This window comes from Schistocerca nitens, chromosome 2 (genome assembly GCF_023898315.1).
Source record: "Schistocerca nitens isolate TAMUIC-IGC-003100 chromosome 2, iqSchNite1.1, whole genome shotgun sequence".
NCBI lineage: Eukaryota > Metazoa > Arthropoda > Insecta > Orthoptera > Acrididae > Schistocerca > Schistocerca nitens.
In genome coordinates this window covers 71,725,039-71,750,258 of record NC_064615.1, presented here as the reverse complement: position 1 = coordinate 71,750,258, position 25,220 = coordinate 71,725,039, and the positions used below count along the sequence as shown (strand labels likewise).

The 25,220-nt window shown below is 39.5% G+C and overlaps 1 protein-coding gene across 2 annotated transcripts in view; it reads left to right on the top strand.

The window, feature by feature from the left end:
* Positions 1-25,220, top strand: part of LOC126235726 (katanin p80 WD40 repeat-containing subunit B1-like) — a 142,799-nt gene that overhangs the window by 58,294 nt on the left and 59,285 nt on the right. For both annotated transcript variants that reach the window (XM_049944501.1, XM_049944500.1), the window contains 2 exons: positions 9,151-9,505; positions 14,167-14,307. In XM_049944501.1, coding sequence (XP_049800458.1) covers positions 9,151-9,505; positions 14,167-14,307 — 496 coding nt within the window. The remainder of the gene's footprint in view (positions 1-9,150; positions 9,506-14,166; positions 14,308-25,220) is intronic.

The window sequence follows — 25,220 nt, the reverse complement described above, 5'->3', positions numbered from 1 at the left end:
ATTGTTTCATCCACCCAGGTATTTGGGATCGATGTAGATCAGACAAGCTACATGCCGAGTGCGGAAGGACTGAAAGAAGTTTTATGTCCTTGTGCCCAAGCGTAGAGGTTTATCAGCAATGATTTCTGATGACCTGCTTTAAGTGCAGAGGTGCAAGACATTACATCAGTAGCTCCCAGTAGTGATGGCTAGTCGGCAGTTTTGTAGTTCAATGTAGAGACGTGGAAAGTAGAGATGTATAAGAAGTTGGTGTTGTTAATCTAAGGCAGCACATCATGAAACGAGGTACGCTCCTTGAAAGACATAGCACTGCCACACATGCAGCCTTTTGAAAGTATGCGCAGGTGTCACCACACTCCTCCTCTTAGATCACTGATTCTTGAGACATACATACTGTCCTCCTCGTCCACTGGGCTCTGGCTAAGGTGGCATGATTCAATGGGAGCATATGGTCTTAAGTGCTTCAGGCATGGACACATTTTGTGCCCACCTTCCCGTGTCAAATCATATGGCAACACCAGCAATGTCGGGGCTGTTTCCATGTCGACCTCGGGCATCAGCTCTGGTGATGGTGCCCGCAGTGCTGATGATACTGTTATCAGTGGCTGCACAGGAACATATGACAATGGTGTCAGAAGCAATAGGGGAACTGCTGGCTTGGCACCGAGGATGGATGCCCTCACTTGCAGCAGCAATGTGTGATGCAACGCCCAATGATGATGGGCTCAGAGGTGATGATGTGACATCGGGGGCACCCAGCCATCCACGCGAAGGGCTGCCCCCCAGCATCTGGTGATGACAGCTGGAATCCACTTCGGGCAAAGTCTAAAACCCAGGGTGTATACGACCCGGGACAACCGGGAGATCCGGGAAAAACCTGGGAATTTTTTCATCCGGGAGAAAACCGGGAATTGTTTAGAATTCCGGGAATTTTTCAGTGTTTTAGTTTTCAGTTAAATTTTTGTGGTTTTGACTGGTAAGAATCAATACTGTAACAAAGGATATTACTGTATCTCGCTATTGCAGAATAATACTGCAGCAAGAAAACATAAACGAGAGAAATAAAAACGAAAATAAAACTTAAGTTGCAAAGGAAATGTGCCGTATACAACAACAAAATACAGTGCTCATACAAGCTTTTGCCAACAGCAAAGTGTGTCAAAGGCTTTAGGAAGACTATGCAATGCTTCATAACAACAAATTGCCTCCGATGAGCGTGACGTGAGAACTGTTTAAATTATACTCGTTCGAGCAGTTGTGGCCGGGCTCTTGCACATGCGCAGTTGAGTCGTGTAGTAGTAGTAGTAGTAGTAGTAGTAGTAGTAGTAGTAGTACCTTCTTTCGCTTCTGGTTACAGGGAGTATGGCTGGGTGCCACTACTTAATATTGCCCCGGTTTGGAAATATAGTAAATCTGGGGCTGATGCCCAGAGCAGTCTGAGTTGTGGTGGGGAGATGGGTCATCACCATGTGACCTGTGTTTTCGTTCAATGATTTTGTTGCTTCCTCCTTGTTTATTGCTCTCACGTTTAATGATAAACTGATTTTTGCGCCCGGGAGTTATCAGATGAATTACGGAAGGCTAAAATATGTTATTAGTTTTAGATTTTATTTCCACCTTCCTGACAGTCAAGCATTAATCGCCTTGCAGAACAATGAAGTTATTTTTGTCGGTTTTCTAAAGAGATTTGGCTTTCATTAATCTTTTCTGCTGAGGCAGTCAATTTATTTGAATCGAAGTGTTTAATTTCACACTATGGCTAGTTTCAATTGTTCGCTGCATTTCAAGTGCACGTATGGCATTATGCCATAATAAAGAACCAAACATGAGATAATACAGTACTGGTACTCCAAGAAAATTTACCTACGAATCTGGACATAGGAATGTGCATTTTAAGCCGAATTATGCATTTTAGTATGGTTTACGAAATTCTGATGCTCTTGAAGTATCCTCTGATGTCTTGTTTCTTTTATGACATAATGTAAGATCTTTTAATGTTTTACACGTACGAACATATGGGCTTCCTATGTCATCGTAGCTGCCTAAGCGCGGTGACGTCTGTTATCTGGCGCTATCTTCCAACTGCTGAAACAAACCTAGTTCTAACAGGTCGCAGGAAATTATTGCGAATCGTGGTTTGAAAAGCTTTACACTCAAACCAAATTTCCTTTTACACAAGATGAACTGTGTGCGAGAATGTACGATGAATTTCTTAAACCACAAAGCGTTTGACTCTCATTTAAAAATTAACTTTTTGAGGACGACCATTTAGAAGAATTTAGAGCCCAGAAGATCAGGTATTTACGTCATTATTAAAAATTTTACTGGCGTATTTGTGTGATGTATCTTAAAGTGTACACGCGCAAAAATGATCAACATTATATGTGGAAGCTTACCTTCTCTTCCAGCTTTAATTTAAACGATTAATTTTTGTTATTTGTGTGTTCGCACTACTTAAGAGTGATCTTGCTGCTATTGGCTGACTACATCACATGTCCTATGCTGTCATCAGGTGGTGAGATCACGTGACGTGCTACGACTGGTTTCCAAAAGCGCATCGCAATCTCGATTTCAGTGTTTTCGGAAAGTGACATGCGGTGTTTGGTAGAATTCAAATTTATACCTTCGTAATACGGAAATATGCAGCGTACATGTTGCTGCACATCGAAGGTCTTTGAAAACGAGTTTTTCCCTCCTGAGTTTCATTTTCTAAAGTGCCGGGAAATTCTACATCCATATATAAAACCATAAACATTCAAAGGATTGATGAGTTTTACAGTGCCGAGGAAGAGTATACTGTCACTTAGCACGGAAAAAGTGTATTTCACCCAGGAGAAAGTGCAATTTTAACCGGGAAATCTAGGAAAAATCTGGGAATTTTTTTTTCCTTGTCCACGTATACACCCTGAAAACTGCTTGTGCAGGCAGCCACACCCAGCCGGAAGAGGGCTGCAACAGTTGACGTCCTGGTGGTGGATGCAGGAGGTGTAGCATTGTCCTTGGCTGGCATCTGTGGAGTATTTCTTCTGGGCTCTTCTCGCCGAACGGTGTGAAATGGTATGAGGAGAGAAACAGATCTAAGGCAATGTTAGACGAAGAGTTAGTAACATACTTTTTTGTCTGAGTTTTTAACATTTGCACCAGATGTTTCACCTCATCATGAGACTGTGGATAGAACACCTGGGCGAGGATGTGATGGATACTGCGAAAATCACAAAATGCTGCAAACTCTTGTGATGAAAATTCTGGGCCGTTATTGGACACTTAACACCATGGGCAAACCTCTACGTGAACAAAATTTGGACATGGCTGCGATGATGGCAGTTGTGGATGTGGAAATGCAATGAACGACATACGGAAAATGAGAATATGCGTCAATGACCAACAGCCAATAAGCATGGAGAAAGGAGCCAGTGAAATCCAAATGTATATGGCCCCATGCATGTGATGCTATTGGCCAAGGAGACGACACCCTGGGAGCTGCTTGGTGTGTTGCACACTGTGAACAGGAGGCAACCAGGCATGTAACGTCACCATCCAAGCTGGGCCAAAACACACTTGTCAGTGGGCCAAGGCTTTTGTGCATGGCGCACGCCAATGACGTGCATGTAATAAACGGAGACCCTCTGAACGAAGCACTGAGGGGATCACTATCCAAAGGTCTGCATGATCTATGTCTAATAGTAGAAAACCATTCACAACAGGGAATCGATGCTGAAAGGCGTATTAAATACTCAGGGGCTTGGATGCATTAGACCATGTTGTATGAATGTTATGATCTTCCGCAAAACGGGATCCAAAGTTACACCTTCACGATCCGTGTGCTAGTTACAGGAAACCATCAACTATTTGCTGGGTGGCGACATCAGTCTGGAAACAAAGCAATTCCTCCTGAACAAATCCTGGGCTCAGGTTGGCTGGCAGGTGGAACAAAGTGTTGGCATTTGTTTGATGAATTGTAAGGTGGAAATGAATCGCAGTTGTAATGCGAAAGAAAAAGAACCCGATGTTGATTGAGATGTACCGCTTTATCTGGTAAAAATACAGGAGGACTGAATAAGGAAACCAATGGTTTGTGATTTGTTACCATAGAGGAAAACGTGGAATCTCTTCACAGCATATACAATGGCCAAAGCTTCCTTTTCTATCTGAGAGTATCTAGTTTGAGCAGGAGCATTTTTGAGACATAAGAAATAGACTGCTCGGAGCCATCAGGATATCTGTAAGCCAGTACTGCCCCCAACCTCTACTGTGAAGTGTCCATTGCAAGGATCAAGTGCAGTTGGTATGTCACTAAGCACAGCGCAGATTTCAGCATGGTCTTAAGGGTGGAAAACGGTTTCACAAGCCGGTGACCGGCGAAATTTAGTCTCTTTGCACAGCAATGCCTGTAAAGGCTGCGCAATTGTTACTGTCCTAGGCAAAAATTTATGGTGGTAGGCGACTTTGCCTAGAAAAACCTGAAGTTCTTTGACTGACGTAGGGTGTGGAAATGATACAGTAGCAGAAACTTATAGATGCAGGGGTTTGAGACCCTTGCGAGGGACTTCAAACCCAAGATAAAATGATAGAATGTTGAAAAAAATTGACGTTTTTCTAAATTACACTTCAGCCTGACCGCTTGGACAACAGAAGAAAAGAGCACAAAGATTTTGTGAATGTTCCTCATTCCAGGCACTGGAAACTATAATGTCACCCAAATAGTTTGCATAACCCAGCGCAGATGCTGTAAGTTGTTCCAAAAGATGTAAAAAAATGTAATCGCAGTTATTGGTACAGGCCAAAAGGATTATTGACAACTAAGATACATTGTGACTCTGTATCTAAAGCGAGTTGTCTATAGGCATCTGACAAGTCATTTTTTTGAGAAATATTGACCACCTGATAACTTTGCAAGGAGTTCATCAAGGTGCGATATCGGGTATGTATCCACTGTAGATTGTGTTTTCACAGAAACTTGAAAACCACTGCAAAGGCATTACTGGCCTGACGGTTTCTTTGATTGAAAATTGTTGGTACACCCCAATCTAGGAGAGAACAAAGAGGAAAACTCAGAATATGCATATGTGGCACTTACTCAGACACTAAATTCATTTCATCTGAATTGGTAAAACCAAAAGCATCAAATCCAAAAAGATTCTCCATACATGCATTATCTACAACAAGAAATGTAAGTGACCGGCCTTCTGACTTGTTGGTCACTGGGGCAGAGAATTGGCTGAGAATAGGAATACTTGGTTTATCGTAATTTACCAACTTTCGTGACACAGGGAGAAGCAGAGGGGAGCCCAAGTCCATGTACGTTTTTTAGTTTAACAAGGTTACAGCAGCTCCGGCATCCATTTGCACGTGCAGAACTTTACAGAAAACCGTAACGTCAATGAAAAGCTTTTTTGGCGCAACAGAAATAGCCGATACAATGTTTACATCCATATCAGCATCAAGAGCGTTGTGCTGGATTTTTGCAGTACACACAGATGCTGTGTGACCCATTTTGTCTCAATTATGATAGGTGTCCTAGCGTCTTGGACAATCTGGGCATTCGTGGTTAATGAAACAATGTCAGGACAGGAGCTTATAAAGCAGGTTGTTTACTGGCCTGCTTACATTGTTAGTATGGCTGTTGCTGGGAGCGGGGCCAGCTGCCTCCACACTGTGATTGTGTGCAGGCCGCTTCAACCATGTCTTTCCCCTGTGAACTATCTGAGGAGAGGGTTGGACAGCTGATATCTCTCACAATGACTGAGTTCAGTTACCTGCAGCTCACAACACCTTGAACGACTGTGATAGCTACAACGTCAGAGAGGGACGGATTTTCACACTGGAGGGCACACTCTCACACCTCGTGGTCCGGAACTAAATGAACAATAGCATTTCTCATCATTTGATTAGCGTACAGCTCTTCATGCACGTGGGACACAAAATGATGACTTAATGCATGGAGTTCAGCTGCCTGTGCTCGATAGGATTGATGTGGTTGCTTCCTACAGCTCAACCGGAGATGCAATAACATGGGTGTCCTTAAAGCATTATTTTGAAAGTAGTTCACACATTTTGTCAAATCTCAAAGAAGTTGGATCCTGCAAATAGACAAGTTGACATAGGACTTGATATATTCTTGGCAATATCCATGAAGGCAGCAAGGGACAACATAATATAGCGTCAGTAATCCCAAAAGCTTGAAAGTGTTGTCGCAGTGTTTCTCACATGTGTCCCATTTTCTCAACAGAAAAGGGAGGTGGATAAACCATGGCAGCCGCAGAGGGCAAAACAGCAGGTGACACAGAGTGAGGAACATGCCAACTAGACAACTAAACAAAACAGAAGCAAATGATTGAAGTACCTGAGTTTGATTGTCCAGCACCTGTGACCGGTGGTGCAGTGCTGTGGTGAATGACTTGTTATTCAACCAACTGATGTAAAGTGTTCTCTGTAACACCATCAGCCTTCATGAGAATAAACATGGGATCAACAAGAGTAGAAATTTATGCAGAGAATAAGACCACACTCGTCGGCAATCATGTTGTAATTAGGTATAAGTACAACCGACCAGTAGACTGAACGCAACTTTATTCCACAGAAACATTAGCAACTTGAACACAGTATTTAAGTAACTTTAAGCAGGAATCCTTTACATACAGTACACATAGAGAACTGAGGCCGAGTGCATCTTGGCTGGCTTTAAATAAATGGGGCTCGTGGTGGGCTCTGACAGTGCCCCCCACCACCCCTCCCCCCCCCCCCCCCCTTCACACACACACACACACACACACACACACACACACACACACACAGTCTGAGGCACTCTCTGCGCACACCACACACATGCCCTTTTGAAAGTATGTGCACGCGGCACTGCACTGCAATTCTAATTAAACTATTGTGGGTTGCCCACATTCCTGTTGAAGTGAACAATCCAAATGAGGTGTAGCAATGTGTTACCCTTCAGGCCTGAATTTTTTCTGGAGGTAGGAAAATTTTTCTTCATGTGGTAATGCTCTTAGGCAGTTTTTTTAATAATTTTAGAAGCAAGATTTATACAAAATATGTAACCATTTTCGAAACATACTTTGTACACTTGGCTTCATTTTATGGACTAAAATAACTGATTACGAAATATTCTCTATTGCAATAAATAGTAAAAATGATCATTCAGTACCTACCACGCAAAGTAATAATAACAATACTCAATTATACAGTGGATATAGTGAACCAACCACATCTGTGTTTTCTGATAGTCATGAGCTGCTGCGCGCTGCTATATTGATTTACTGATGTTTTCATAGTCATGCCCATCAGTTGACAGCACTTGCACATGATGGAAATGTTGACATTTGTAAATGTGTAGCTCAGGTTTCCATTGGGAAAAAATACTTATGTTGCAGCTGAGGCACAGTAAAAGTTAATGAACACAATTGTAGCTAGAGGGTCTGAATGGATTAAGGCATCCTAACCGCATTTGTGAGAAGTGGGGCTAAATTCCCTTTCATCAACTTGTAGATGTAGGTTTTTTCATGTTTTATTGAAGTGTTTGAGGCATACAGTGGAATGGTTTTGATAGCTCCTTGCAAAATAATAGAGCCTCTTCCATTCTAATCCTTGTCATGTTAAGATATTCTGCTCCATCTCTAGTGATCTTGTCATCAGTGAGATGAGATGTTAAATTCTTGTCTCCCTTCAAGTGAGCAGTTATAACACACTGGCTGTAGGACAGCAATGGAATAGTACTGTTCTACTGTCAAATAAATCTTCAGATTAAAATAGTGAAAATGAACATATTGTTTTTATCATTAAGTAATTACTACAGTTTGTAAGCCATTGCATAAGCTCGGCCACCACACGACACAGGAGGAGTGTTTTGCTATTTAGTCAGTACTGAGGTCCAGATCTTCAGCAACAATCCAGGTTTATTCAGTGATATGTTTCTACAAACAAATAAATACAGGAACATACTGGTGTAAGACACTACAAGAATTAATACAGTATTAAAACTCGCAAACATTTTGTCTGAATAACAGTGTCTGATGTAACAGCATGCAAAACGTTGACTTCATTTGTTCTGTGTATTGAAACTGTTTGTAAATTATGCTGTGCATTTGCTCTTACTCTGCACACACTGCACAAACTAAAGTTCCAGTTACATTACTGACAATGACTCTCAGTGGAGTGTCTGTACCATTAAATGTGGACAGCAATAAATATTCCAAGTGTTCTGTAGCACTGAGATTTGGTGTGAATCTCTAGCAAAGTTTTGATTTCTTCCTGTGCTTAATGAGCTTGATAGATAAATATGTCACCTCAGAAAGTGCTCTCACCCTTTGAGAAAAAGTGCAACATAATGTTGATGCATCCAATCTCTCAGGAAGTCACAGTTTAGTAACTAATAGCACATTTCCTTGTGGGTACTAGAGGTCCAGTTTCTCTCCTTGTAAGCAGCATCTCCACTAAACTGCAGATGATGTGCACTGTTAATCAGCATGCTCTCTGCAGCCATTGGATTTGAGTGACATAAACTATTGTTCATATTTACCTGCGAAGTGGAAAGATTGTATCCACTCAAATTAGCAAACCTTTCCCCTCAGATCATGGATAAATGTTTAAAAGCAGCCTTAAGAATTTCATTATGTAGTTCATTTGGATTTGTCTGATTTTTGGAACTTGTGATTGAGGAATCAGTTACTGAATAAGACTGAAGAGCGACTCTGTTAACTGGACGTTAAATACCATACTGATGATGAGATGCAGAAAAAGTTAAGGGGAAAAAAAAATTCGTTGCTAGCAATAGTAATGTATCTCATTTTTGTTTTGTGTCTCAAACAAAATGGGTGAGCAACTGCACATGCATTCTTACATAAAAGAAAAAACTTTTTTGCAATTGCCTCATAATGCACACACTGTAGCCATTATCCATTATTGTGAAATGCTTAATAAACACTTTTCTAGTTTATGACTGTTAATGTTCTCTTGTCTTTGTCTGCCAAACAGCAACAAAGCCTTAAGATATAAGTATCATACTGCACTTTTTTTCTGTGCAAAACCGTTCTTGTAATTAGTTTGCTCATTATTAAATACTTTTGTGAATATTTTTGCCATTTTGTCTAATTTTACTTGTAGATAACTTAGTTATTGTGACTTATTTTGGTCTTTCAGGTTGAGCAGTCTTCGTCACAGTCCATCTGAACCAGCACTGAATCGTTCTAACTCATCACATTCCAGATCACAATCATTAACTCGCAATTTTGTTCCTATTAATAACAGTAGTAGTTCAAAACCAGAACATGTTGAAAGTGTATCCCATATTCCAGAAAAACCAATTGCTCCCAAGCCTTCTGCTTTACGATCTCCACTTCCACAACGACCACCACCATCGTCTACTCCAACTAGACTCATTCCAGAAAGGGATGATTCCATGGATATGTTGGATCATGAACCACAAAAAGAAGTAACTTTCATTCCATCCAATATAAATCATACGTCTAGCATCGATTTATCCGAATTCCTTCCTGTAAGTAGTGACTACCTGTTTTATTTATTATATTTAAAATAGAAAATTCAAGATGCAGGTTGATACTATGTGAGACAAGTGGTGATGTCACAACTACAGTGAAACCCCACTTTTACACTTTTCAAAGGACTTCAAAAAATTGTTGTAAAATAAGGGAAAATGTAAAATGTGGAAAATAACGTTTTAAGCTGTAAAGTTACGTATAGCATACCCTGTCGCATTTTTGCTCTTTATGTATGATATATGTACATAACAGGCATCAGAAGACTTGTCAGGGACTTGTTTATTATCTAATAAAGGTTTATTATGTAATAAAAACTGCTGATGTAACTGGAACTGATAACTGTCTGGGAAGTAGGAACATTTAACTCAGTTTCAGACATCATAATCGATGTTTTTGAAAGCCTGCAGCTGTCAATCATTATTTAAATAATGAAATATTGCACTAGTTATGTATTTTTTCACATGTATCACGACGTGTTTCGAGAATTTTTTCTTGTTGTCAAGAGCAAATATGTACATAAGTATTTTGTGTGTTGTTTGAATATGTGTTATTCTGCATCTCTTCCACTGTAGTTGTCTTTTTGAGGTTATCAGATACTGTTCCTCCTCAGTTATGTGGAATACCACACACACTCAAACTATCACTCACATTATTTGTTTGTCTAACATCACAAAAAATACATAAATAAACATTGCACTTGACAAAGAGAATAAATTCTCAAAACACATTTTGCTCAGCATGAAAAAAGTACATAATCGGCACTGTGTTTAAACTAAAGCATTTGAGCAACGCAAAGTGAATGACGGTGTCAACAAGCATTAGAAGTGGCCAAACACCGAAACATGCTAAATATGGTTTGACAAAGGTGTCACGATGATCACAACAGTCATGAAACTGCATTTGCGCAGTAGAGACAGTTTGGAAATTGTTGTGGTTGGTCATGGACCTTTATTCAAATGAACCTGATTACTCCCATCAGCCAAGTAAAGCTTGGCAGCAGCAGGCAATATGTCATGAGTTGTTCCAATTTTTTTACATATTTACCGCATCCTGCCAGCGTAATTTTTTTCTCCAGGAACACTTTTTCGTAATGCATAATCACAGGAAAATTATAAATATGTTAATGCAAAATCGGACACAAATTAACACTGTGGACATAGGAAATTTGACAGGAATGATAAAAAATGTCGTAAATGGTGGGAAAATGTTAATTCAGGGAACATAAAAGTCGGGTTATGCTGTACTTCCTATCTGTTGAAATAATAGCAATGCAGATGGACACATGAATAGGGTGAGGAAGATCATTGCATGTCATCCTTTTGAAATCATGAAATTAGTCTTTTGGCCGGGAGGTAAAACCAAGGAAAAAGAGTAATTTCCTCGGGATTGTAGATCAGAGGAGATGTGATGTAATATTGTTTTTCTTATTTCTGTTTGTATGTCTCATAGCTCTCTTCTGATGCCTCCTTAAAACAAAAAAAAGGGGGCATGCAGGCAGGCATTCCTCTTCTCTCACATACAATCAGCTTGCAATTTTTTTCATATTTACATTGGGTAAAGAAATGTTATTTTGCAACGTTTTGTTCACCTTAAAATTGTTTGTGAAGGTCAGCAACCGAAGTAATTGAGGAAGACAGTGAATGACTTTCTGTGTAATTTGGCTCATAACAATTTGCATTTTTCACATATAACATTTGTGAAATAATAATGATAGTTTGTTTTAATATATTGAGTTTTATGAATGGTCATAACCTATAAAAAAGCATGTTTGGATCTACAGAATATCTTTGTCTGACTTGTAGCTATCTTATGAATGGTGGGCTCCATGTGGTTCCCAAGTCGTGCAGCGACCGTAAACCATAAAATTACCAAATATGCAGCAACCAGTCGCAAAATCAGGTTTTATTTATTCACTTTTGTAAATTGATTTCAACTGATTAACAGCCATCATCGGTGCTTTCAACCAATATGTGCCCTGAGTAGTAATACTGTCTTAAGCAGAGGCCAAACATAAAGTGATACATCGAGAATTGACTATTTCTCGATGTATCACTTTATGTTTGACCTCTGCTTAAGACAGTATTACTACTCAGGGCACATATTGGTTGAAAGCACTGATGATGGCTGTTAATCAGTTGAAATAAATTTACAAAAGTGAATAAATAAAACATGATTTTGCGACTGGTTGCTGCATATTTGGTAATTTTAATTTTTTGTAGCTATTTGACCTAACAATCCACATAACATTTGATACTACAATTGAAAATTCCTAAACCAGTCATGTGAGTAAATGACGAAGTTTTAACAGTGACTGTTGTTTTCTCCAAAATGGTCAGTTCCTGAAAATTTGTAGCCATGGACATTTAAGAGGGTAATTTTCATGCAGTCTGCTATTTTGTAATATCATATGAAACACTTCATATTCTGAGAACAACATTTCTGTACTAAATTAAAAGTATTAGGGCAACCTCTACCTTCATAATCTTACAAAGCACAGTAAATTTTGTGAAGGACACCTAAATATATGTGTGTACATAACATTATACCAATATTTTTTAAACTAATGTACATGACGGACTGGTACCCCATGATTGACTGTTATTTGAGCTTTCATTTATTGTCCAACAAAATCACAAAAATGACCATTTTCAATTGATCATAGCAACAATCTACATTTGCCTTAAAACTAGACACTGTGTAAACCATATGTATGGAAAACTATGCTTATATTGTTCTACACATCCACAGTAATGTAATGCTCACAACTTCTTTATGTTTTTAGTATTATTCCTTTTCATCAGTTCGGACCCTCTGCTGCAAAAGATATAACAGTGTGAAAATAGGTTTGTTTTATTCAGCCTGCAGCACTTTGCACTATTCCAACAAAATATGCCCTCTCACCCACATTTTCAAATAGTGTGCTGTTATTCAGAATATTGTGTTCACTGTAAGCATCAGTTACTTATTGAATTACTTTAGGATTTGGGTATCCTCAGTGAACATGTTTTTGCAACTACTGGCACACACAGCTTGTTTTTCCTGTACCATGCTGAAAGGCTTTTTTTTTTTTGTGTGTTCACTGTAGTAGTAATTTTTCTTCTTACTGTATCTGCTGCAAGCCTACTTACCATTCTTTTTTATGTTCTTTGATTCTTAACTACACATACAATCTTTTCTATTTATGTTTTCACACTAACCTTTTTCCCCGCGGCTTCATCCACGTCGACACATATATTGCATACATCTCCTCCTCCTCCCCTCCCCCCTCTGTGTCCACCTCTTCTTCCCCTACCTCATCCTCCCACCTCTATCTGTCCATATCCTCCTCCCCACTCTGTATCTCAGTCGTGTCCTCCCCACTCTCTGTGTATCACCATCTCCTCCTCCTCGATCTCTTTGCCCATCTAATCCATTCCCTCAGTCTGTCCATATCCTCCTCCACCTCCCTCTGTCCATATCCTCCTCCCACTCCTACTGTCAATCTCCTACATCTCCCTCTTTCTGTCCATCTCCTTCTTCCCCCCCCCTGTCTCCTCCTCCCCCCTGTCTCCTCCTCCCCCCTGTCTCCTCCTCCCCCCCCCGTCTCCTCCTCCCCCCTCTCTCTGACTATCTCCTCGTCCCCCCCTCTCTCTGACTATCTCCTCGTCCCCCCTTCTCTCTATCTCCTCCTCCCCCCTCTCTATCTCCTCCTACCCCCTGTCTCTGACTATCTCCTCCTCCCCACCTCACCCTATTTACCTCCTCCTCCCCACCTCTCCCTATTTACCTCCTCTTGCACCCTTCCCCTGTCCGTCTCATCCTGAGCCCTTCCCCTGTCCGTCTCGTCCTGCGCCCTTCCACCGTCCATCTGCTCCCTGCCCCCTCTTCCTACCTGCCTCTACCTGCCCACCTCTACCTGCCCCTGTCTCCCTATCCACCTCTTCTTCTCCACCTCTTCCTCTCCACCAGTGTCTGTCCATCCTCTCCTGCTTCTCCCCCCGACCCCGACCCCTCTCGCTTTTCCTCATGCCCCCTCACCTTCTATCCATCCCAACCTGTCCCCTCTGTATGCCCATCTCCTATTCCAGGACAGCTTATATGGCAGAGGCTGAAAATTTTTGTTTGCTCATATCTCTTTGCCTATTGGAGGCAGGAAGTTGTAAACTCCACAGTGCTGACACTGAAGTTTGCTGGTTGTGTGCCAAATCTGGTTGAATTAGATGTAGGTGTTTAGGAGGAGATCCAGGACTTATATTATTCTACCTTGTTGTCAGGTACTCAAGTTACACATATATGAAGTATTCTCATTACTGTCTGATATGGATTAAGTGGAAGCTACTTTTCACCACCTTGGAGCATTCCACAACTTCTACATAATTCCCAGAGACATCTGTATAAAAGCAGTCAAGGGACAATCTGCCAATGCCAAGTTGAAATATCATTATCAGTATCAAACAGAAAGCTCAGTGGCTGACAGTTTCTGCAGTTCATCTAGTTTTCTTTAATATTCTTGATGAATAAGATCTTCTTCTTTTTTTTTTTAATTCCAACTTTTAACTTTTAGATTAAGTTGTTAGTTAAGAAACAGTTGTAACTGTTTTGTATTCTGTGGTATATACCTACATTACTTTTTTGTAAAAATCATTTTCCTGTTCTTCAATATGGTTTCTTATTACAGAAAAATAATTCAAAAGTGCTGACAGAAGATGATGTCTTCAGAAATATCTCGCAAGGCCACCCACCTGTGATAGCTGTACTGGATAATAGATTAAAATGTTTACAGATTGTGTACTCTGTTTGGCAGAACAAGGATTTAAAGGTAATGGTACATTATTGTTCCTTTTGCATGTCAACTGTGACTTTATGTTGCATAATTTTCATATGTCATTTTAAAATATACATTTCCGTGAGTTTCATACTTAGTAGGGAGGAGGATGGGATGCAGTTAATTCAGGATAAGAAAGTCACACTTAAAAAAAGTTATATCAAGATACTGTAAAGTGACAAGATACACGTTACTTATGTGGACGAGTGACTGCAGTGGTAAAAAGTCAGTTTTTTCAGGTCTAATTTGGCCAGGCCTACTTAGGTTTTCTCAGTTTACCCTAAATCACTGCAGGTGAATGCTGGGGATTCCATCAAGCAGTTTTGTGATTTGTCTGAGTGAGGTGACACAGTGGGTTAAGATTCTGGTCTAATATTAAGGAGTGGTATTCATATCCCTGTCTGGTCATTTGGATTTAATGAACAAAAAACAGTCTAGATTGTGTTTTTCTTACTACGATTATCAGTTTGGATTAAATTAGGTCATGTTTAGATCTAAAATACAGGACATTTTGCTACCACCAGTGTCAGCTAGTGCACGTTGTTATATCCCAGATTCTTCTTCGTTACCTCTCAGATTTAGATTTTTGATAGTTTACAAAATGGCTTCAGGCTAATAATAATAATAATTATGATCAGTCAGACAAGGCAAAAGCCAGTGCCTTCCTAACCCTACTACAACTGTGTAAATTCTCTGTATCTAATAACCTTGCTGTTAAATTGTAGCATTACTCCCATACTATTACATATGCTTACAGACTTAAAAATTTCTCTAAAGTTAGACTTTGTTGCACCGACATCAGACTTTAAGTGTGTGAACAGAATGTTTGTCTCACTTGACTGCATGGTGGAGTGGAGCTGTGTGGATTTCATTTGTAGTATCTCAACATCTTGAAAAACACACTTTAATGATGGAGATGGTGAACAGTGGCATAGTTCCATTTCTGGATGATTAAGACTAAGGATATTCGGAAACAAGGTTTACAGGAAAACCACTTGTAGTAAAAGATACCCATAGTAAAGACTGACTATACCCTCCAGCTTAGAACTGTCTACAACACATGAAAACATTTTGATCTTGCTGGGTGTATGATGCCAACTACTTTGAAACACTGACAATTTTAGCAATTGCAGGTATCGTCGTCGCCATTCGAGTATTAAGTCTGAACGCTGGTTTGATGCAGCTCTGCATGCTAGTCGATTATCTGCAAGTCGCTTCATCTGTGCATAAATATTGCAACCTTATATGCACTTGAACCTGTTACTGTGCTTGAGCCTTGGTCTCCCCTCTACAATTTTTACCCAGTGCACCACCCCCCCCCCCCCCCCTCCCCGTGCCCTCACACACACAGATTAATTATTAGCTGTCACACATGGCTGTGCCTGCACATATATCAGTAGTTTTTTTAAGAGGAGTGATACTGAGTAAGCAAGTTGTTGTAAATGCAAGAAGATCTTCTGCCCTTACATGTCTGCCTGTATGGATAAGCATAGTTCATGATATGTGACCTGCCCTCCCCCCTCCCAAGCTGGCTACGTATCATACAATGTGTACATTATACAACAAATTTTATAATTTTTTTAACATGGTTTATGTTGACTGGTGTAAAAAAGTCCCATTCCGTACTTCACCGTCTTAGAGGTCAATTATTATTTTGCTTTCTAAAATCTCATTGAAACTGGTTCACTGGTTTGGTCATGAATATGCAACAGATGGTGTTACTTTCACATTTATAATATTAGTGTGGATAAAAACGTAGATTACAGTATTTTTTATTTATTTATTTTTGTGATCTGATTTTGATGAAATAAAACCTAAATAATGCCCCTGGCTACACTCAAGTCACCTATGAAAATCCCATGAAAATTCATTCATTAGTTTTGGAGATTAGTGTGTTAAGATAGAAAGAAAGAAAGACAGACAGAGCAACTGACTGACATGATTATTTTACAGTTTTAGTACAGGAGTGGTCCCAAAAGTAAGGTCTCCCATTTTTTAAACATATAAAGAAACATTTGTTTACAATATAATTTACATAATTTTGAAGCTTGATCATTTGTCTATTTTTCCACATACTCACGGTTTCTCTCTATGCATTTTTGTAAATGTAACAGTTCTTGTAAGCCCACGTCACACCAGCCTGCCACCTTGCTATTGCAGTAGCATTGGACCTCATATTTCATCGCGTTGTCATCACTGAAGCGCCTACCATCCAAGTGTTCTTTCAACTTGGGAGACAAATGGTAGTCACTGGGCGCTACATCTGGACTATTGGCAGGATGGATGATGATGTCCCATTCAAACTTGCAGAAGATCCATGGTTTGACAGGCGATGTGTGGGTGAGCATTGTTGTGGAGAAGCCTTATGCTTTTGCTCAACATTCCTCTTCTTCAGTTCTGAATTGCCCGTCAGAGTTCTTTTAATGTCTGACAATACCTGTTGGCATTTATTGTCATCCCAGGAACGGACAATGTCCCCATTCAATCCCAAAACATAATTGCCATGACTTAACTGGCAGACTGTATTCTTTTGAATTTTTGTGGCTTGAGAGAATCAGGATGCCGCCACTCACGTGAATGTTGTTTGGTCTCAGGTGTGAATTGGAAAGCGCAGGTTTCATCACCCTTCACTATTGATTCCGAAAGGCTGTCCTTTTCAACTGCATAGCATTGAAGAAATTGGCAGGAAGTTTCAACGTTTTGCTGTTTGTGATCTTCTGTCGGCATTCTTTGGACCCATCTTGTGCACACCTTCAGAAATTTCAACACTTTGTTGTAAGTCCAGTGAATGGTGCGTCGTGAAATCTCAGAAACAACATTGCAGAGATGATCAGGAGTAATCCACTGATCTTGAAGCACAACTGGTTCAAACTTTGCAATTGTCTCTTTGGTAATTGATGATCTCCCGCTTCTTTCCAGTCATGAGTTTAAGTATGACCACCTGCAAATGCTCTACACCACTTGCAGACATTTTTAACATCCATACACAAAGACTCTTCGTAAACTTCTGTCAACTGTCAATGAATGTCAATTGGTTTAACTCCTTTTGCACTAAAATACCGAATAACTGTGTGAACTTTGTACCTGATGGTAGTGGCTAACAGGAGCTCCATTACAACTGGCTGCCAAGCCAAGACTGTAGGCTCCAATGGATGAGTGGAGGTTTCTGTAGAGAGGCGAGGGAGCAAGGAAGGAAGAGAGAGAGGAAAAAAAAAAACAGTGTGGCCAACAGCCATGCAAACAGTCTCCCTGCAGCTCCAGCACTTTGTTTGGAGACGTTACTTTTGGGATTACCCTCATATCAGTAGAGATTCCTTGTTGACTTCTCAGACAAGAATTTCAGAAAATATTTCCCAACACTGACATTTTTGTTCAGTGTTAACAGTTTTTCTCCTTTTTAAGGAAATCTGTTCTTGCTATTGCTAGTCTGCATTTTATATTCTGCTTACTTCTTGTGCTGTCAGTTATTTTTCTGTCCTAAAAGAAAACCTTGCCACTCGTTTCAGCTTCTCCATTCCTAATTCAGTTATCTCAGCATCACCTGACTTAATTCAACTACACTTCATTAATCTTGTTTTGCTTTAGTTTTTATTCATCTTGTAACCTCTTTTCAAGACACCAGCCTTTCTGTTCAGCTGATCTTGTAAGTGCTTTGGTGTGTCTGACAATTATGTTATTGGCAAAGTGTAACATTTTTATTTCTTCTCCTTGAACTTCAATTTTCCTTCCAGAAATTTTGTGAATGGCTTTACTGCCTGCTTTTTACATAGATTGAATTACATTGGACATAAGATACAACCCTGTCTTACTTTCTCCTCAACTACTATTTCATGTCTTCCAACCCGTTATAACTGCAGTCTCGTTTCTTTACAGGTTGCAGATAACTTTTCGTTCCCTTGTGTTTTATCCTTGCTTCTTTCAGAATTTCAAAGTGTGTTCTGCACTAAACATTCTGTGTCTACATCTATGCCCATATCAGCAAGCCGCTATATGGTGTGTGGCAGAGGGTACCTTGTACCACTACTAGTCATTTCCCTACATGTTCCACTCGCAAATGGAGAAAGGGAAAAACAGTTGTTTATATGCCTCTGTATGAGCCCGAATTTCTCTTATATTTGTGAATATTTGTGATTCTTATGGGAGATATAGATTGCTGGCAGTAGAGTCAAAGTACAGTTAGTATCAAATGCCAGTTCTTTAAATTTTGTCAGTATTGTTCCAGAAAAAGAATGTCGCACCCCCCCCCCCCACCCCCCACCCCCACCCCCCGGGGATTCCTGCTTGAGCTCACGAAACAACTCTGCAATACTTGCATGTTTATCGAACCCACTAGTAACAGATCTGGCAGCCCACCCCTACATTGTGACAGCGCCTTCAATTAATCCAATCTGGAGGTTATCCAAAAGATTTCCCTAAAATTGTCCCTGTAAACTGAAGTTGACCATTTGCCTCCCATACTTCTGTCCTTACATAATTGTTCCATTTCATATGCCTTGATACGTAATCAACTTGATGGTGTCAAGCAGTAAACCACTGATGCTGTATTAAAATATTACAGGATTGCTTTCTTACTCATCTGCATTAACTTACATTTTCTACATGTGGAGCAAGCTGCCTTGCATCACACCAAAAAGAAATTTTGTCTAAGTCATCTTGTATCCACCTACAGACACCCAACGATGACACCTTCCCATACACCACAGCAACATCAGCGAACAGCTGCAGATTGCTGCTCACCCTGTCTGTTGGATCATTTATATTTATAGAGAATAAGAGCAGGCCTATCACACTTACCTGGGGCACCTCTGATCATACCATGTATGTGATGAACACTTGCCATTGAGGACAATGTACTTGGTTCTATTATTTAAGAAGTCTTCAAGCTGCTCACATATCTGGGAACCTATTCCATATGCTCGTACCTTCATGAACAGTCTGCAGTGGGGCACTGCTTCAAATGCTTTCTCAAAATCTAGGAATTTGGAAGCTGCCTGTTGCCCAACATCCATGATTCTCAGGATATCATGTGAAAAAAGAGAAAGCTGAGTTTCACAAGAATGAGGTTTCCTAAAACCATCCTTATTTGTGGACAGAAGCTTTTCCATCTTGAGGAAATTTATTATATTCAAACTGAAAATATGTACAAGAATTCTGCAGCAAACATATGTTGAGGGTATTGGTCTGTAATTTTAATTTTGCCGCCCCCCCCCCCCCTTTTTTTAACCATCTGCACATTTTTCCAGTCGTTTGGGACTTTGCACTTGGCAACAGATTTGTGACAAATGCAAGCTAAGTAAGAGGCTAATGTCATAGAGTATGCTCTGCAAAACTGTATTGGGATTCCATCTGAACCTGGTGACTTACTTGTTTTCGACTCTTTCAGTTGCATCTCTACACTACAATTACCTTTTACTATGTTCTCCATAAGAGAGTCTGTGGTCAAGTTATGGTATGTTTGCATGATTATCCTGTGTGAAGGATTTTTTAAACATGAGATTTAAACTGTTGGCTTTACACGAGACTGGTCAATGAGTGACTGGATAGACCCCTTCGACTCACTTACAAGGAGATCATTCGAGAACCCCCCCTCCCGATTTGGTTCATATTACGAGTAGAGCACGACTAGAACTTGAACCTATATACTATATAATTGGGAACATAAAACTTACAGCTGTTTTTGAGAAAATTATGTTTGAATATTTTAGGCGTGCTTCTATACTTTGCATGATCACTAGCACACAAGGAGTCTGCAGCTGAGCAAGCAAGCACGTGGTTTCATAAGTGCAAGGTCAAATTTGCAGCCGCTAAATCATTCCCCCCCCCCCCCCCCCTCTAAAACAAGTGAGGAAAAAACATTGCTAAGGAGATGGGAAATGAAGAAATGACTCATAAGAAATATCAGTCAAATCAGTACAGCCATTTTATTTATATTATTGCATATACATTTGTGACAATTGTGCCCCAAGTTTTTCACACTTATCTTTACTTTCTTTCAATTTACATTCTAATGCTGTGTGATTTATTTCACCAAAGTTTTCCACCCCTTGGATATGTTCACGAGCCTTGACTATCTCTAATTTAACGTGCACTTTAAACTGTTTGTGGACATCAGTAACTTGTTCGATCTGTGTTGTTAATTCACTTTTTACTTTAACAATAGATAGTGCACATTCCTGTTTAACCTGATTGATTTAAATTTTTACATTATTGTTAACCACTGCCATGTCGAGCTTCCAAAATTCCCTTAGATCTGAAATTTTTTTATCCAGTTTAGATTCTACTTCAACATCCATATTACTCATTTTTGAATCTAACCCACTCATTTCTGTATCAATATCAGACCGCATTTTACTTATTTTAGATTCCATCTCATCACTTAATAACATACCCATTTTTGTCATATTAGAATCCAACCCATTCATTTTTGTAAATAGATTCATTAACATTCCTGCTACACTATCTTTTGCCCCATCATTTATTGACACAACTTCCTGGTCAATATTAGCTTCGCAACAGGTAGATCTGAAACACTGGGGTCCAATACATTCTGTTCCCCCTCTGATCCATAATTACCGTATAATGAATCTGACAAACTGCTACTATAATTTGGTTGTGATACCTCCAAACTAAAGCTCATGGAATCATTAACTTCTTCCCCTTTCTCTTTCCCCAAATCTACCTTCAGCTTGTCCTTTGCACTTGTATGCTTACTTTCAGCCATTTTATTCAATTTCTGCTCACTCACACACAAAGTTTTAAAGAGAACACTACTTAAACTTTGTGCTTCTGATGTCTCTGACACAGCTAGCTGTAACTGCAGGTCCGACCACCATGTGCTGGGCCGTCATACCTTTTTACGGGCCACCACTCCGGTCAGTGCTGCCAACTGCTTTCATTGCCGGTGTCGCATCGTCTCTCATAGCTTGTGGTCTGCATGAAGTAGCCGCTACCCGCTACTCCAGTAAGCGAGATACAGCTGCAAATTCGTCCGCCAAGCACAGCAAACACAATCACAGTTCATGGGCTATCACTTTCTTTCCATCCACATGGCGATAGTTCAATCATAATATTTGTCCTTTCACAGTTCCTATTTATTTGCAAGCACTTTTTCACAGTCCAATTATCCCAACACTACTGCTCTTCTAGAAAGTCGCCTACCTCCGTGAACTTAACTAATGTTTTTCCCGGCTGATCCAGCACCAATTGCGACATAACACGCTCTTTGGCACATCAACGGCATTTCTGCAACATAAATTGTCCACCTACCTCGATACTGCTGCAGATCTGCACACATAATTCCTGACTGCAGCTACTTAAGAGATCTCAGAAATGCAGTGTTGAAGAAACTGAGATTTCATAACTACATGACTGAGGCTGCCGTAAGTACAAAAAGCTAAAAATAGTCTTGTGAACTGTAAAGAAAAAATTGGAAATGGGTTGCTGTTCATATTTCTAAGTTCGAAGGTCCTTTTAAATGTGCATTAGGATTTTTAAAATTGCTGTTAAGCAAGATCATCAGCTCACATCTGTTCAAATCATTAAAGTTCCTGTTCACAGTCCTCGTCGCACTCAAACAGCCAGAACTTTTCCTATCCAATTCCGAAATCATTTATGAGAGTAACACAGTCAGTAAACTGCTATTTACTTTTGCGATCAGCATTCAGTGGTTGTTTTTAAATAAAGTTTTTGCTCGCCATAAATACTCGGTAAAAAAAATTTACTTAGTACCGCCACACTTATAGTTCAAAGTTTACACGTGTGATTTTCCTCAGAATAAAATATCTCTCGACTCTTAAAATTTCACAAATTGTTAATGGTAAACACCAGCTACCTTTATCACTTTACCAAAATGCGGAAGTCCCAATATCAATTTATTTTACACATAATGCATTCGGACACTTTCAGCATGACCGGCTCCTTCGAAAGCTAGTCCACCACTTCCTTCTTCACTCTGCCTCTCCAAGCACCTCTCTCTCATACGTTAGGTGGCAAACCATCTCACTTCTTATTGGCTGTACAGAACTACAGCCAATCAGAACTGACTTTCAGGGAGCGGCTCGCGCCAAAATCTAGCAAGAACCAACCACTGCTCTCAGCTCATTGATGTCATTAAAATAAGCAACTCAAAACTCTCTTGTTAAACAAATAAAATGAAATAAACTTTAAGCTGTTCTTTACATCTGGAATTTAACTATATAGTCGCGAACTTTCTGGCTGTCTCTTACGTATTCAAACATGCTTGGACACCCGTCATCCACTAGTAGGGGAACCACTGGTGGACTCGTTCCTACAATACAAAGCTTGAACACTTGCAAGTTCCTATAGAGAATTACAAACTGAAAATTTAATATTGTCGAATGTCCCACATACGCTCACACAAGTACTCTCTTTCACACTCACCCTAACACAAAACACAAATATCAACTTGAAATTCTTAAAGTTATTACTACAGCAAAATTACGAAAGGTTTTCTAAAATGAGAACTTCCCAAATTGAATCTAAACACTGAATGTGTTATCATATCTTTTCAAATAGTTGCAGTTTGTGAACTATATATATATATATATATATATATATATATATCTGCTTGTGTCTGTATGTGTGGATGGATATGTGTGTGTGTGCGAGTGTATACCTGTCCTTTTTTCCCCCTAAGGTAAGTCTTTCCGCTCCCGGGATTGGAATGACTCCTTACCCTCTCCCTTAAAACCCACATCCTTTCGTCTTTCCCTCTCCTTCCCTCTTTCCTGATGAGGCAACAGTTTGTTGCGAAAGCTTGAATTTTGTGTGTATATTTGTGTTTGTTTGTGTGTCTATCGACCTGCCAGCGCTTTTGTTTGGTAAGTCTCATCATCTTTCTATATATATATATATATATATATATATATATATATATATATATATATATATATATATATATATATATATATATATATATTTTTTAAGTGTCGGATAATTACGTTTTTTACTGACTTTTCTTTTTTGGTAACTTCCAAATTATGACAGTTATTGACTTCAGATTTTGACAGATTGTTCCTTTACACAACATAAGGTTATGTACTTAAAATGAAATTCCTCAGGCTATTTCTGGATCAGTTATTAATTTTTATATTTCCAGAGAATGTAACTACTCTGTAAGCACCTCTCCGCTACTTTCACATGCTTCAGTCACACCGTATGGTTATGATGCACGTCTGCAGGACACAGCTCGCCTGTGGCAGATCGTATAGGATTCTGACTGCTTACACTGGAACCCACATAAATTTATACAAGAAGCTTTAATAGACAAATTGGCAATTGCGCCCTAGCTGCGACGTCTCAATACTAATCCTAGAAGCATGGAAAATAATACTTACTGTGGCATACAGCACATGTAATGAATGCCAAATTTTTGCGTGCAAACATGGTTCTTTCAATGTTTCATTGCAAAACAAACCTGATCGATGTTCATATGTGGTTCTCGATCTTCACACAACTTTGTGGCATACCACAAACATCTGCTGTTAGAATAAAATAATACCAGCAGTGAGATTTGCTCCAGAGACCTTGCACTTATGAAAGTATGCACTTACTTGCTTGGCTGTGAACTCCTTGAGCAGTAGCGATCATATAAAGCATACAAGCGTGCTTACAATTTCAAACTCTGTTTCATTGATATCGGTTGAGAGTTGTGTCTTCCTATTTACATATGTTGAAGTCCCAGTTGTTGCCTACACACCTTGTGAATATGAATCAAATCGCTGAAGGGAACTTCTTATGGTCCCCTTGTTAGTGAATTTACTTAGGACCAGAATCTTCTCGGTTCCTCAGTAAGATCTTTCATTAAGATATGCCAGTGGTATCTGCTGCGCATCGCATCAAACTTTTACAGGCGCATGAATTTCTACTAACTTTTCCTTGTCTTCATTTACATGTTATTTTTTGAACTGAGAGTGCAACAGTCTCAGCTTCCTCAGCAATTTCCAGATTTTCTATTAACCCATGGTAGGTCTTTTCCATCCTCAATCCACTTAATGGGCACAACTTCTCCAGGTTGTGGTTTACAACCCATTTAAACTTTGCCTATAATTCTTCTACATCCATTGTATTGGAACTAAATCAACTCCTTTCATTTTTGAAGTGTGATGCAAACAACTGCTTATTTGCTTTTTATAAACAAAAATACTCTCCTAGCCTTCTTGACAGATTTATTGACTTCAGTAATCATTGTCCCTATGACATCATGATCACTAATCCTTGTCTCTATTATACTAACTAGCTGCGCAAGACACATTTTTGAAAAATGTGTTCAGAAGTACTTTCTGCACCAACTGCAATGAATTCACAGGTGACCCAGTAATATTGCAGGATCTGGGTGTTTCCACACTACTCAGCATAGCCTTTCTTTCCGTAGTTCTAAAACTGTCACAGCAGAATCACACATTGAGATTGTTGAAAGCTATCCTTAAATGTAGGCTTGACTTTTTCGACTATCTTCTAAGATAAGTTAAAGGGTGAGTGTTGCCTCACGTGTTTGTAAATTTCTCCAGAACCCAAACTGAGCTTCCATCAGACCAGCTACTACTGTTTGTTCTGCTCTTCTGTAGCAGAGATGGCATGTATTATAGAAGAACCAGTGCCACACTAAGTAGGGGAAAAGAAGAAAAAGGGTAATTATTTGTTAGTAGTGTATGGGATGATTTAAATGAAATGGAAAGATGTAATCATCTTTCACAACAAACATTTGGTAAAAGGTGCATTTAAAAAAAAAAAAAAAAACCTTGTTTACTTCTTTATAAGATCTCGTAAAATCTGTGCTTTTATCCATTCAGAAAGTTTCTTTGAAAATATATTTCTGTAATTAATTAAAATGTGTATTATTACATTTAAATATGGCGATGGAAAATCCAGAATTAAATATTGTTCAA